The sequence below is a fragment of the Plectropomus leopardus genome, chromosome 20 (genome assembly GCF_026936395.1).
Source record: "Plectropomus leopardus strain MGB_pleo_1.0 chromosome 20, ASM2693639v1, whole genome shotgun sequence".
Classification (NCBI taxonomy): Eukaryota; Metazoa; Chordata; class Actinopteri; order Perciformes; family Serranidae; genus Plectropomus; species Plectropomus leopardus.
Window position 1 is genome coordinate 24,880,890 of NC_142195.1, and position 15,099 is coordinate 24,895,988.

At 38.1% G+C, this 15,099-nt stretch overlaps 1 protein-coding gene across 4 annotated transcripts in view; it reads right to left on the reverse strand.

Annotated features, from left to right (window-relative positions):
- cacna1bb (calcium voltage-gated channel subunit alpha1 Bb) overlaps nucleotides 1-13,554 on the reverse strand; it is a 188,101-nt gene extending 174,547 nt beyond the window's left edge. For 2 of the 4 annotated variants that reach the window (XM_088071056.1, XM_088071055.1), the window contains exons 1-4: nucleotides 13,233-13,554; nucleotides 11,515-11,833; nucleotides 5,896-6,177; nucleotides 3,362-3,467 (exon numbers count right to left, since the gene is read on the reverse strand). In XM_088071056.1, the coding sequence (XP_087927182.1) occupies nucleotides 3,362-3,467; nucleotides 5,896-6,177; nucleotides 11,515-11,833; nucleotides 13,233-13,293 (768 nt within the window). In that variant the 5' untranslated portion in view covers nucleotides 13,294-13,554. The remainder of the gene's footprint in view (nucleotides 1-3,361; nucleotides 3,468-5,895; nucleotides 6,178-11,514; nucleotides 11,834-13,232) is intronic. The other 2 variants (XM_088071058.1, XM_088071057.1) reach the window with 1 other exon arrangement.
- Between the last annotated feature and the right edge of the window lie 1,545 nt (nucleotides 13,555-15,099).

Below are 15,099 nucleotides of genomic sequence, written 5' to 3' on the forward strand. Positions count from 1 at the left end.
TATATAACTTATATCCATTCAGCCGGCACCTGCTTACATGAGTCACATGACATAGCTACATCAAGTTATGTACTTATTTTAACCCCAAAAGTGATGTTTTTCTTAACAGCCAGACAACCCCTCTGTACCCTTATGCAAAAACCCAGCAAACTTTTCTGGTGTGAAAACGGAGCACAAATGACCCTTAGGTCCTCCCTAAAAGAAGCTCTCATCGATTTATCGAGGAGGTGTGAGACTCCATTAAATCGAATAAGTACACCTTTGGGTGTGTCATTGTGACAGAAATAAAGAAGGGAATTGGTGGGTACTTCGGCCTAACCATAGGGGTAAAAATGATGGGAGCTGGTTAAACCAGGAGGACAGATATACAGAAGAAAGGGGCACTTGGGCCATTCAAGTGCCCCCCTGATGTGACATTTTAACAATTATGAAGCATTGACGGTGGAATTTGGCAGTACTTGGGAGTGACCAGACCACTTGTGCTGCTCAAGTGTGAAATTAGGGGAAATGAAAATATGATCCCGGTAGGACAAGGCCATTTCAGTTTGAAAGGGCACTTTGGGTCCAAGAGCATATGTACAACACACAGGACTTGACATGATTGATTTCAGCACATTGCATTATTCCCTTTAAGTGTCAACCAATCAACAGTGTGATCATTTGCACTTTGTGGCTAGGTTAACCCTGAGCCGTGTGTGAGTAGGAGAGCTGAATCAGTCGTGTATGACATGACACTTTTCCCTTCGCCTCCATTAGTTTCTGCAAGAGCCCAGGGCTATGTACGGGGCATGAGCAGAAGATATCTCACGCCTACGCTAACCTCTCTCCCCCTCGCTGTTTCTCCCTCGCTCCCAGCATACTACAACCTGACAGACCGTGTCCCCAACCCCCAACATCACCAGGACTCCAACATAAATAATCACGTAAAAGCAGTGTGACAGGCCTATCAGAAACCTTTTCTATAGCGTTGGCTGCTCAGTGAACATCCAGAGATAATGTATGTTGGGCGTGAGTTGGTGTATCAAGCATGGAGGATGTGGTGGTAAAATAATGACAGTTTTTGTTGTCGTTGTTGAGAAGCAGATAAGCTGTTCCAAGAAGCCGTAGGAGCCTGCAACATTTCGACGACAAGCATTCAATGTGTCATACAGTATATTCATTTTGGCATGCGATACAAATATTCAAAGAAAAAACAATTGAATGTGTTATGTAATGACGGAGCCGGAGGGCTGCCTGGATGAATGTCTGTACTAGTATTGTGTTAACATCTATTATACATACATCTAAAATACTCCTAAATTATGAATACGCTTGCGGAAGACGGCTCTCCCAAAGGATCACGGCGCTAAAGACCAGCGATGGATCTGAAATATTCTTCCTGAACAGCTTCTATCATCGCCTCCACTTACAGCACGCCTCCTACTCTGTTGACAGAGCTTCATAAATAATAGCTGATCCCTTGTTCTAATTAAAAGGCTTCTTGTTGTATTACATCCTCGAGGTGGAGGAGGCAGGGAGAGGATGCTTGATTTTTCCTTTGTGTTGCAGCTCTAATCACTTTCTCAGGTGCTACCTTTTTGTTGTCCAACATCGTCGCTGCTGAATTTGCATCGCGGCCGCCGAGATCATCCAAAACAAGACCAGGTGATTGAATATAAGAGGAATTCATTGACTTTTCCAAATCAAGCTGTTGCTCTTTGTAACACTCTCTGGCTCTCTATTTAAAGGAAAACTCCCCAGAGCTACAACACCCTCTAGAACAACAAAGTGCTGAACCATGAAGGTACGTGCTATTCAGTTTGTTTGTTTTTTTCTCCCTGGCACACAGAGCGGGAGGTGCCACTTGACCTCCCAGTGCAGCAGGCTCTTTGTTTTTTTTTCTGATGCTGGTTGGGTGTGTGACGTGACTGTCGCAGTTCAAATGGTGGCTTTAACTGACATAACTAGGGGAACAGCTTACTGAAAGGTTGAGCTTACTTGCAAGCTATAAAAAGAAAAACAAAAACTGTTAAAGGGACAGTTAACCCCAAAATTGTAAAGTATATGTACCCTTGGACCTTTAGTGCTTTTTATCACTCTAGTACTGTATGTTCTGATGTGAGTTGCTGAGTGTTGGAGATATCGGCCATCTCGATGGCCGATATAATGGAACTACATCACACTCTGCTTGTGGTGCTCAAAGCGCCAAAAAATGCACTTACCAAACCCAACATTAATGTTTATTTCCAGAAATCCAACCCAGTCTAACTCCCAACTCATTAATCACTAATGCTTTGTCAGAAGCCTTTGGGGTCAGATAGACACCAAGGCAACCTCTATCAGCTGTATGAGACACGTTTTTTGATGCTCCAAGAAACTGTTTTAGTATAAAGAGTGAGATATTTCACATAGAGTGGGTGGGAATGTAGATGGATGGGTCAAACAAACTCTGGACTTTCACCCAGGAGATTGACGTTTATGTCCTGTGTGAAGCCACAAGGCAGTTGAGTTGTTATAATAACAATGTATTGTGCTAGTATGTGCAGCATACCATGCAAATGTTAGTAAAAAAAGGTTTTTATGCCAAACCATGATATTTTTTTGTTGCCTAACCCTAACAAAGTAAACCTTCTAATAACTTTTTTAAAACTATATTCTATATTTTTGAGGAGACAATGCGTGCAATGAAGATAAACTGACATGCCGTCCTTTGTGTTTGACGAGTTTGGAGTGAGAATGTCTTGAGAAATCATGATCTGGTTACTCAAAATAATCCACAGACCTTGTTGTAAGCAGTTTCATGCAGGAACTACTTTTTGTCTACCGAACTACACCAGTCAACTGTATCACTGCACAGAAAGAAACGTGCATCTACTGCTAGCTCACCTTACACCACTGAGGTAACTCATGTTACATTTCAGGTGAGGAGGACACCATTAATGTTTACGTCTTGTGTTGTCTTGAGCTCGACCCTGTCCTAGACGCATGTGTCCTATTGCACATTGATAAGGATGGTGTGTATAGAAGAAAATAGTTCCTATATTAAACTGCTCACAAGTTCTGTGGATTATCTTGAGCAACTAGGTCATGATTTCTGTAAAGAGAAATTGCTGTATTTCAAATGAATTTTTTGACGCTTTCAGCGCCACAAGCCGAGTGCCATCCGGTTCATTATACTGGAAAGATGGCAGACATCTCTACGGCTGAACTAATGAACTGAACAATCAAGACTGATAAAGCACACTACAGGTAAGAGGAGAAATATATATTTCTGACTTTAGGGGTACTGTCCTTTCAACTGGGGCGGCACCTTTAATTACTCCCCATATCTGTGTGATTGGCTGTTGGATAGAGTCAAAGAAAGGCACGTGGAAGCACTCACCAGGCGTTCTGACATGGGCGTCTTGTCATAGGCAGGTAGATGCTGCTCCAGGGCCAGGACGATGCAGTTGGCGATAATTGTAGTTAGGATCATGTACTCAAATGGAGTGTGAGGGTTAAGGAAGCAGTTGAAAGAGAAAAATTTGCATTTCATTTCACAGCTCAATCATAAAGTATATCTTCTTGAAGACCTACTTTTCAAACAGGATAAATGTATTTACCAGGAATACAAGGATTGAAACTGTTGGGGAATATGCACAGCAAGGCAAATAATCCTGCAGGATAGTGTATGAAAACATCATTAAACTTAAATTTGGTCATCTTCAATCCACTAAAGCATAAAAACTTCCATCAGGCTATGGTTCAGGGCTTTCTAGAAAGAAAGCATCCTATACATGCGCTCATGATCCTTCCAGATGGTTGACCATTTCCAACCATTTTCAATGGTTCGCTCATTCCGCAATCCATTTTCACTGGGTCATTGCCCGCGGGTCAGAGCCTATTGAGGACCTATGAATCGCGAGGGAGTTGGGACCTTATGACCATTAAAGCTAAGATGCAGAATTATTACCCATAAGACACCCTGATTATGCAACCAGAACAGTGTTTTCCTGGCAGTGCATTTTTAAAGGAAATGGATATAATGGCTACTTTTACTATTGCAGCTGCAATTTTCAGTTTGCTGTTGGTTTGCATGGTATTTTTGGTTCTGTGGAGAGGGAAACTCAACTCATATCAACTCATAGACGAACACTGTTATTCAGTTACAGCTGATGTTGTTGTCACTGTCAACCATGGGGCAAATCCACCTTTATCTTTCCATTTCACTTCTAAAACGTACATTTTAGGTATTGGGAAGGTTACTTTTGTGATAGGTTACAGATTGCTAGTTCACATAAAATATAAAAAAGTGCATAACTATTTTCATTACTTAATCAAAGTAACTTATTACATTTGATGACATTTTGATTACTTTTCGAACAAATGTTCTAAACTGGACAATAAATCTAAAAAGACCTCAAAACAAGAAAGCATAAATGTTGCATTCAAATTTGTCTCAGCAGCTTTGATGACCTGCGTTGTCCAAAATATGCCAAAAGAAGGCTTTCCTGCAGAGTGAATGTTTTATTCAACATATAAACTTTTTACTGAAAAGCTTTTTTCATATGTAACCTCAACTGTAACTGATTACAACTGCATCCATTTGTAATTTAATTACTGTAACTAGTGACTTTTAACTAGTTTAATAAAACATTCATTCTGTTGCTTTACATCTTTTATGCCATGCAGGAATGCTTTTTTGGCACTGTAACCATCAATATGTAACTAGATGTACCCTAACATTGCATTTTAAGGAGTCATTTCATCCAGTTTTTCTCATTCAAATGTGGAAAATGGCTCTTCTGCTTGTTTTCAATCCAAATCACATTTTCAAGATGTAAACTGCAGAAATGCCTTTGCTACTTTCTTGCAAAAACATGCACCAGCTGTTGGAATTTAGAGACTGTGCACAACAGAATTGTTTGTTTTAATGTACTTCTGAGTTTCCAAATCTTTTTTTTTTACCCTCATAAAAACTGCTTATTACCTAAGATTATATAAGGTGCTTTTATACCAAACCACAGCTTTAAATGTTTCCTTTTAGGTTATTAAATGCCACACTATTGTGGATTAAACCTTACTTAAAGATTTTTGGCACTTTTCCATGTTGCCATACACGAAATCCAGCAACAAACAGCTGAATAATGTCAGTTTTAATCATTTTGTGAGAGAAAACGCTAACATTTGAAGGGTGACCATGACTCGCTGAAGAGGACATTTTTTTGCAGTGTTGAAAGAGTTGCGTGGAGCGCTGAGCGTGGGCGACTTCAGCACCATGGAGAGGGCTCCTAACTAAGACAACGAGGCGGTGCTGCTGCTGCAACCCTGAACCAGCGCTCTCCTCTTTTCTTTCTTACCAAAACAAACTGCGCCTTTTCTTAAAGAATTACATGACTGGAGAGAAAACGGGGGAGTGGAAGTCAGTAAGTCAGCCAGTGCACGCAGCCACACCACTGCCCTTTTACGCACGCAGCTTTTTTTTTTATTGACTTCCAGTTGCGTGGATCGATAGCGATGTTTGATTGTTATTAACCAAAGCTGCCCGGTAGACAGTTTGCAGCTGACGTTTTTTTGTGACAAAAGAACTCATCAGTTAAAGCGCCCAGAGGCTCTAAACTGAGCTGGGAACAGAAAAGGCAACACAATAGGTGGGTGTGAAGTCTTTTCAGTGTGCGCACACACTGAGAAAACATATTTGTGTCGTGTTAAAAACAGATAAGAAGCGGAGCGACAGGTGCAGGCAGCGTTGCGCGGAGAGGAATAAAGACGCAGTGTGGAAATAACTGCTCATTCAACGGCAACCTAAACTGAAAGAATAATAATCAACATCAAATAGGCCTGAGGACGGTGATGTGTTTCTGCTTTTCAACCATCTGTGTGGCAGCAAAGGAGGAGAAGAGACTACACCTGCTCTGTGCGCTAAAGGAAGGATATGGCCACTCTGTTATTCGCTTTGCATACTTCCTGATGAGATTGTCCTCGCGGAAGATGAAGAGGGAGCGGTTGACAGTGAGGCAGTTTTGTTTGACCGGGTTGGGGTTGTAAATGGCCATTGTCCGCGCTCTCTGGGCCATCGACTGCTTGTAAACCCTCTGGCCACCCGGAGCGCCACCACCCCGGGCTCCCCCTCTCCCAGCGCCAGGTCCGCCTCTCCCTCCGCCGCCTGCGCCTCCTCCTCCATAGCGGGTGGGTAGATCTTCTGCGAAGCGAGCCATCCTGGAAACGCACAGATCCGAAAGGGTAAATCCAAATTGGTGTCAGTGGAAATGGAGGGGAGACGCATCACAACACACACACTTCATCCAAACAGCTTAATGTGCAGAGGGAAGCGTTTGGGAAATTAAAAAGCAAGGTGGCCTCAGAGAAAACCACGTTCTCTTGATCCTTTCCATTCATTCATCTTCAAACAAGAAAAGTTTCAAAGCAAAAAACAAGAAAAGAAAAAAAAGCACTTCAGCTGTACAAATATTCACTTCGCGGAGGCTGTTGCATCCATACCAGCCGGGGAAAAAATCACGCTGAAACCAAACCAGATCTCTCTGTCCAAAATCCTAACAGCATCGTGTCCAAACACCAGTTGAAACGTTCAGTCAGAATTAGCAGAAAACACTAAAATCCTTTTCTTGTCTTCCCACAAATGAAAGCAGCAATAAGACAACCCGGCAGCAGTTGTCCTGTGATTTCTGTTTGATCGCTCCCTGTATGGGGGCTGAAGGCTATATAGCAAGTCCTCAGAGGAATAAGGAAGAGCGCATGTGACCAAAATGAGCCTATCGCTGACTGGAGCGCACAGACGCGCTCACCGTCTGCTGGCTGCTTATGAGAGACCGTAAAACTAATGAAGTTCACAAAAAGCCCTGCGGGTTAAAACACGAGCGTCAGTCAAGCTTTCTTTCAGCGTCAACAAGAGAAAACACGTTTCCTGTAGAAGACAGCAGCTTTGAAAAAACACGCGATGCAAAGAAATGATCAAACTCCTCATGACTCCTTCATACCATGACTGCATCTGTAAATCCACAACTATTTCAAAATAAAATAAAATAAAAACTATCCACGTCTTTTTTGCCAGTGATTCCTTCCATACCATTACCACCCAGCTGTTTTACTTTTTTTAATTTTTCAATAAAAATCATCACAATAATCACTGTATGTACTCTTGTGATAGTTATTTTCAATACTATGAATATTTTTGTTATTTATTTATTTATTTTGTTATTCTTTTTTTCATTTGTTTTCCCTGGCACACACATGCAATCACAAATCTAAACATGGGTGCCAATTTTGTTTTAAAATTTGAATGCTTGTTACAAATATGTTGACTATTATTTTGCCCTTATTTTTGCTTGGTTTTTATTTTTGTTTTTTGTTGTTTTTTTCTATTATATGTATTACTACCATCACTCTGTGTACTTCCGTTGTTATTATTTGAAATAGTATTAATATTGTTGTTATTTCATTATTTATATTTTATTCTATTTTTTTAAAAATTGTTTTAAATTTTCTAAATTTAGCTGCTGATATCATGACAATTATTTGGCCTATTGTTTTACCCCTATTTTTTTAAAAAAATATTATTATTATTATTTCTGTTATCTTCTTTGGATGTGTATAATATTAAATTAGGTATGCCACCTTGTTTTGTTTTTCTTTGGATGTCTTTTGATCATATTTCTCTATTCATACCATGGTTGCACCTGTAAATCCACTACTATTTAACACTTCCTGTATTACATTTTTGCAATGATAAGAAAAATGTTTTTCTCAGGAAGCTGCAGTAAACTTTCTGAATATACACAAAAGCACTGGATGCTAAATCAGCCTATTTTTTCTTCTTTTCTTATTAGCTTGTTAAGCCCAACATGCAGAAAACTTCTGAGGTGGCAACCCTTTACTAGAACTGGACTTGCACAGTTTACAAAGATTAGAAAATATGGAAATAAAGCATTGTTACTATACTGGATAATAAACTCTTTCTCTGAGAATGTTGATTATGTTTTTGCACCATATTCATCTCCTCAAATGAATCAGTCTATAGCCATCTTATTGAAATTTGGGAACAATGGATGAGGAGGAAGACTGCAAATCAATAGAGAAACATTTGCATCCTCTGTTCACCAGATTTTAGAGGCTAATAGCTTTCAGCAACAATAAAAATATATACAGTAAGTAATTTATTCACAAGTAATCCGTCTTTTCAGTCTCAATTTTAATTTGTTTTTAGTCGGCCTAATTTCTGTGTATTGTATGTGATTACTTAGACTATTTATTCTGTCAGTGTTGTCGTCATGTGTTGTGTCTATGCTTTAACGAACTATTCTTTTCCTGTATATATTAGTTATTAATCACAGAAGAGAAATAAACAGGCCATGTTCATGGCAGCTACAGACATTCACAGACCGCTATAAATTTAGGTAATAGCCTGCTGAGACAAAAGCTAATCACCGTTGGGAACATTTTGTGTGTGGCGTTTACCGGAGATGATGGTTATGCTTTTGAAATTAGATTTACAAAATGAATTAAAATGCAACATCAAGACTTTTCACTTGGTCACTTCGATTTAAAGCTTGTATTTCACGCAGCAGTTTCCATTTCCTGTCTTCTATTTTTTTTTTTTTTTTTTAATTTTCACAATATAAAATTAGTCTGAACTCAGTGTCCTTACTGCAACATGAGTTACCTATTGTCAACATTTAATTATTCACAAAATGTTTTTGGGCTGTTTTTGTAGTTAAACAGTGGAAAAATAAGAAACTACTTTTATACTTTTTTTCTGTTTTTTGGTCATTAACCTCTGTATCGACTGCAGATGCCTTTACCAACATAAACAAAAAAATGGAGAAAAAAAACAGGTAAAAAGACTATATTTGTAATTATATATTTAAAATAATGTTACAGAAAAAAATCTGTTAAGTTTATTTTATTTTATACCTTTATTCAGGCCATTTATTATTAATTTATCCTTTGTCATTTTCTTGTAATTTTCTACTAATATCTTGCTACTTTTGGGCCATTTCTTGTTAAGATACCTTTATTTTAATGCAATTGCTGTTGGCCTAATATCAGTTATGCACCAGACTAGACCAGTTGTTAACTTATAGCTATCCACAGGCCTCATATAAATGCATCTAGCCTTGTGCAGTTTTTGCTCATTATTATTTTATCATCTAAAACATTACATTTAGCTTCCTGTTAACATCACCTGCAGGCAAATCATTGTCCGAAATGTTCTAGATACAGTTGAGGAGCCATCTAGTGGCTTAGTCTATGTACTGCAAAATGAATACAAAAAATTCAATATTATCTATCCAATCTTGTGCTGATATTGCTTAAGAGGCTTTTTAAAAAAGGAAATAATGATGATCCCTTTGAAATAGTCATCCTACTGAAAATTATCCAAAAATTTGAGCGGATTATGTGAATCTTTTGCAACCTCTATAAACCAGTTTACCAAAATGACCAATATTCTAATGTAGGAGTTTTAATTAGCTGGAAAAAGAGCTGCCACTTCCCCTGAAAACTAAATTGTCCACCAAAAGCTCCAAAAAGTTTGATCACTGCCAACTGGTTTGTTCTAATTTAACTGGAAATGTGTTTGGAAATATACACCACTCAATAGTTTCTGATTAGCTTTACTTTTCTTACTGGGAAAGGACCTTTAGCTTATCCTGAGGTCCTGTCTTGAAGAGGTTCCCTGTGTAAAAAAAAAGTTTGATTATCTTGATTATTTCAGGAAGATGCTTACGTGTTAACTGTAAATAAATTATTGCGTTAAATTAAATTAACACACACCAATTATCGGGCCATGTAGTATTTCAGCACATGTAGATCACACAGTGCAAAGAGAGAGAGACAGAAAAAAACAGTGTTAAGGGTCTGTCAGTTCATTTTTGGTTTGGTTTCTAAACCTTTTCAGTATGCATTTGTACATGTTTTACTTATTTAGCATATTTTAACTAAAAGGAATTTAAAGGGAAAGTTTATCCCCGGATCAAAAATACATATTTTAACTCTTATCTGTAGTGCTTTTTATCAATTAGGGGTCTATAGATCATCAGCCTGGATGATTATTGGGGCTGATATTTGGCATTTTGCCGATTATCTGTATCTGCGTTTTATTTTAATGATTGACAATAAAATTAAAAAGTGTCAGCGAGGAGGAACTTTGACTTTGTAAAACCTCAGGGAGCTCCTTTTAGCTATTTATTTTTGATTTAAATTTTCAATTACCTTTATTTAAAAAAAAGTTCACGTCTGGTTAAACATTTGCTAAATGAGTTTTAACAAAGTTTAGTGTTGGAGTTTGTTATTCCAAATTCTAAAATTGAAAGAAAATATATCATTTTATTGTAAACAGTAAACAGTCTCATTAACTACAATAATCGGTATCGGTATCAGCCCTGAATACTTAATATCGGTCGACCCCAATTATCAGTCGACACTGTTTTGTTGTGAGTTGCAGAATGTTGGAGACATCGGTCGCATGAGTCTTAAAACATGGAAACCATTAGCTTTTTAGCATCTCTGGTTCCCTTGTGTCAAAGTCAATGGGTTCTTTGATTGGCTTTTTGGTTAAAAGCCTGAAATAAAGACTTTCAGGTCTTGCTTTACGACATAAAATGAACTAAACGTTACTAAAACATTACCACTACCATTCTCAAAACGTTTTTAGAATGAAAAATGGCTATCTGGGATGGTTCCTACATTAAAGTGCTCATAACCAGGTCTGTGGATTATCTTTAGTAACTGGTTGAGGATTTCTGCAAAGACATTGCTGTTGAGTTTTTCAGTATGTTTTTGGGCTCTTTTAACACCAGTTGAGTGCCATCAGGTTCCATTATATTGGAGAGACGACATCTTTACAGCAGATATCACCCAGCTGAAATAACCAGCTTTTTTGACCAGTCTAAAGTATATTTTTGCATCATTTTTTAAGGTTTAGCTGGTCATACCAGCTTCTGATGGTCACTCCAGCTGGTTTATCCTTTGAAGTTATTGTAAAAATTGAAACCAAATCAATATTTGAGTATGAAGACATAACAGAAGCAAAGAGCATAAATCAGTTAAGTCTTCTGTCACCTGAATCAGAAACAAAATCCGGTTTTATTGCCAAGTACATTTGCATAAGTCCACACAAGGAATGTGACTTGGTGTTTTGGTGCAAACCAATAGAAGTGACACAAAATGTATGTTTGTACAGCTTTTCAGAAGTATAGTTACAGTGCAAATATCTTACGTTTAAATAATTCAGTTGTGTGTTATACATAAAGATAAATGTGCACAGCGTTGCTGGTCACACCAGCATCAAAGACCAACAAGAACTGGGTCAGGACCATCTTCAACCAGCTAAAACCAGCTAACAACATTGGCTGGTTTTTAGATGTTTTGTTTGTTTGTTTGTTTGTTTGTTTGTTTGTTTGTTTTTCAGCAGGGTAACACTCTGCATCTCACATTAAACACTCCAGACTGATAAATAGCACCACGAGTATGAGGGGAAATATGTATTTTTGATTTTGGAGCGAAGTGTCCCCTTTTGTTTGTTAGTTTGCGTCTTACCCGCGAGGCCATGTCATGCTGTTGAGGGTCTGGTGTTTCTTCACAAAGTGATGCACGCCGTCCCTCTTTCCCGCTCTGCGTCCGTTCAGGTGTAAAACTGCGTCGTATTTCTGCACGGTGTCCATGTCGGTGTCAGCGGCTCTCCATGACGGTTTCTCCGGGTCTCCAGCGCAGGTGTCTTCACCCTCCACAGGCCCCGACTCCTCCTCCACCTGCCCGCCGGGACGGCCCCTCCTGTCAGGTGACGAAGCCCAGGTGTCCTCGTACTCCGCCCCCAGAGTGAGCATCCTCCACGAGCCCAGCGTGGCCGCGCGGACCGCTGTTAGAGGAAAATAAATTAACCCCGCGGGACTATTTGGCGCATTTATGTACTTTTAATATTTTAAATTTTGAAAAATATTTTTTTGCTGTGTTCATGGCATACATTTTGGCAAGATTGTGTATTTTTATTTAATTTTGGAATTTCCAGCTCATTTCCTACAACAAGTATAAAATATACCGTGTAAACAAAATTGCTATATTCATACTGTTAAGTGCAAAAAAAAAAAAAAAAAAAAAAAAAAAAAAGTGCCATTGTAATTCATTCAAACTGCAATTTTTGATCCCACAGCCATCAAAGCATAAAACATGCATTGTATTATTTCTGGGTGTCAGTCTGGGCTTTTGCCTTGAATTTTTTTTTCATTTTTACTATTTTTTGTTGCTGTTGTTGTTTGTTTATTTTAAATATAGTGGCATCATGACAAAAATCTGTCATTTAAAGGGTAAAATTCAGAAAATAAATGAATATTTGAAATTTATGATGAAGTACTGATGTTGGTTCAAAAAATAAGCCCAGTGAAAGAAGAAAGTCATAATAATAATAATAATAATTTTTAAAAGCATATTTTGTGTGTAGAGCATTATGAGTGTGATTAGACACTGCACAAAAAACAATGTTGCTGCTAATATCCTAGGATGTGATAGTAAAAACTACTTTGCATGTAGTGAATTAAATTTTTTTTTTTTTTTTAATCTCAAAAGATAGTGGCATCATGACATAAGCCTGGCATTTAAAGGGTTAAAATTCTGAAAATTAATGAGTATTTAGTATGATAAGGAATCATGTTAGTTAGTTAAAAATTAACTCAATGAAAGTAGAAACTAATATCTAATATTTTTTAATGTTAAAGCACAATTTGTGCACAGAGCATTACAAGTGTGTGTAAAATTAGACCTTTGAACAGAACAAAATTATTAGAAACTGTGATCTATAATTTCCACCTCTATTATTCACATGAGGAAAAAAAAAGCTTAAGATCAAACGTTTTTAAAGCAACATTATGCAACATTTAGTTGATTGTTGACTCTCATTCTCGGGCCGTCAAATAGGGACGCGTTTGGTTGACCGTCGACTGAAGCAACAACCCAAAACGTCAGTATTTGACGACTTGGGAATGAGACGGAACAATCAACGGAAAGTTGCATAATGTTGACTTAAAAGATAAAAGAAAAACAACACATAATATTATATTGCAGAGATTTATTTTTGTGTTTCACTATCTCCTTAACCATCTCGTGACCCCTGAGATTTATCTTTTGATATCTTGGTGAGGCCCCAACCGTCAGTTTGGGAACCTCTCACTCACCAGTAAGCCCAGTGGCGTTCACTCAGGATTTACTACCTTGATCACAATTTATATAATACACACTAATGTTAAAAAAAGGTAAAAACGTACCATAAACCACAGTAGATCGTCTCTCTGCCCATCTAGAGTTGTAAGGGTTTGTTGTCTTCATAATTTCTCTCCAGCGTTACTGAAATAACTCAAAAGTGGAATAAACCAACTATTTGACCCTCACACAGTTCATGTCCGTCTGCCCGCAGGAGGCACCGAGGCACCAACGACCAAAAAAAAGAGAAAAGTTTCTCCCACCTTGGAATGCGGAAAGGACTGCTTCCTGTCCTGCCAGTTAAGAAGCTCGTTATCAGACCAACCGTCTTCTGTGCTCAAGGAGAAAATTCTCTGATTCAATTATCGGCCCTGTTTTCGCCGTCGGCCCTGGTCACCAGGAAGGGAGCAATCATCGGTCAGTTTGTGAGACCTAAAAGGCCTGCAGATGTTTCACTTCCTGCTGATTCTTTTTCCCAGCGGGGCTGCAGGGGACATTTTGAATCAAAAACCCAACAGCTGTTTGTTGCTTCAACGGCTGATTGGATTTATGTTTTTACAGCTTTTTTTCATGATTGCATTCAGTTGCATATGTGGGGAGATAATAACTGTATTTACTTAAGTACAATGTAAAAGTACTGTACTCCTACTCATTTTTGAGAGACTTTGGCTGCATCCAAGTTTCCATATTAGCATGCGATTGTGTAAGGGGACCGTGGATGTGTTGTAGGGCTCCACAATAGAAGAAATCTAAATTTTTAACACGTTTCGCCTCCGATTCCCAGCATCCTCCCACTGAAACAGCGCAGCTAACCAATGAAGGCTGGCAGCGAGTTGAGGAGACACATTTCAAAATGTAAAGTTTGTACACAAATACAGTTTATCCTTAGAGATTATATAGCTGCCAAATTGACAAGAATAAGGTCGACTTATGGCACCTTTATCTTGAGTTTGTTTTTTGTGTCTAGGTAATGATTTTTCATGTTTTTTTAAAGGGAGTTTGTTTTTTCCACCTGGAGCAGGATGGGAAATTACCTCAAAAGGAATCCATTTTTTGGGGCACCCAGGAGCTCATCATCATCATCCCCTCTCTCCCATTTTCACTCTAAAATGTCCTATTAAATAAAGTTAAAATAAATCAATTTTAAAAAAACAAAAGCTGTAGTCTTGAAAACAGTGACCCTGCAAGACCCCCAGTTTTTGCAAAATATTAGAAATCTGTTACTAAAAGCATAAACTGTCTGGAGGTGTGAGAGAATGTCAGACTATAGTCGATAGAAAACATGACTTTAAAATTTTACTATCATTTTTTATTTAACTTAATCTAATTTTTTTTGTGCCTCTTCTGTTTAGTTCTATGTTCAGTGTGTCTAATAAAATAATATTGGAAACTTTCTTTTTTTATATAATTCAACAATTATATAATTATCTGTTGTATTTTAGCCATATACTAAAGTCAGCAGAAAAGTGAGTGCACTTTTTTTTAATTGAAAAGAAATTTTATTATTGCGATATTTAAAAATATCACATATTTCCTGATATTGTGCAGCACTAGTGTGAAGGACTTTTGACATTTATTTGTCTTTAATCTTTTTTTTTAAATTCTAAAATATCTTGTATATAAAGAGCTCTGTATATGAATTGTGCTGCATAAATAAACTTGCTTTGGCTTTTATACTATTTTAGTTATAATTTTTCTGGTGTTGGTGAAACTGTAGCCTTGGTTCACGACTGTTTCCACCACAGTTTAGTTGCAGCTTTTATCAGTTTGAAACGAGCTCCAGCAGCTCTCTAAAATCACGGCACAAACTGGAGGCTTTGATAATCAAAACTCATTAAAGCAAACACAGAGTGGGAAGTGTCAGCAGCTCCGATGCCACAGCTGCTCCAATATTTCGGCGCCGGGCCCTGGGCCCGTCTGTCAAAACAGAGC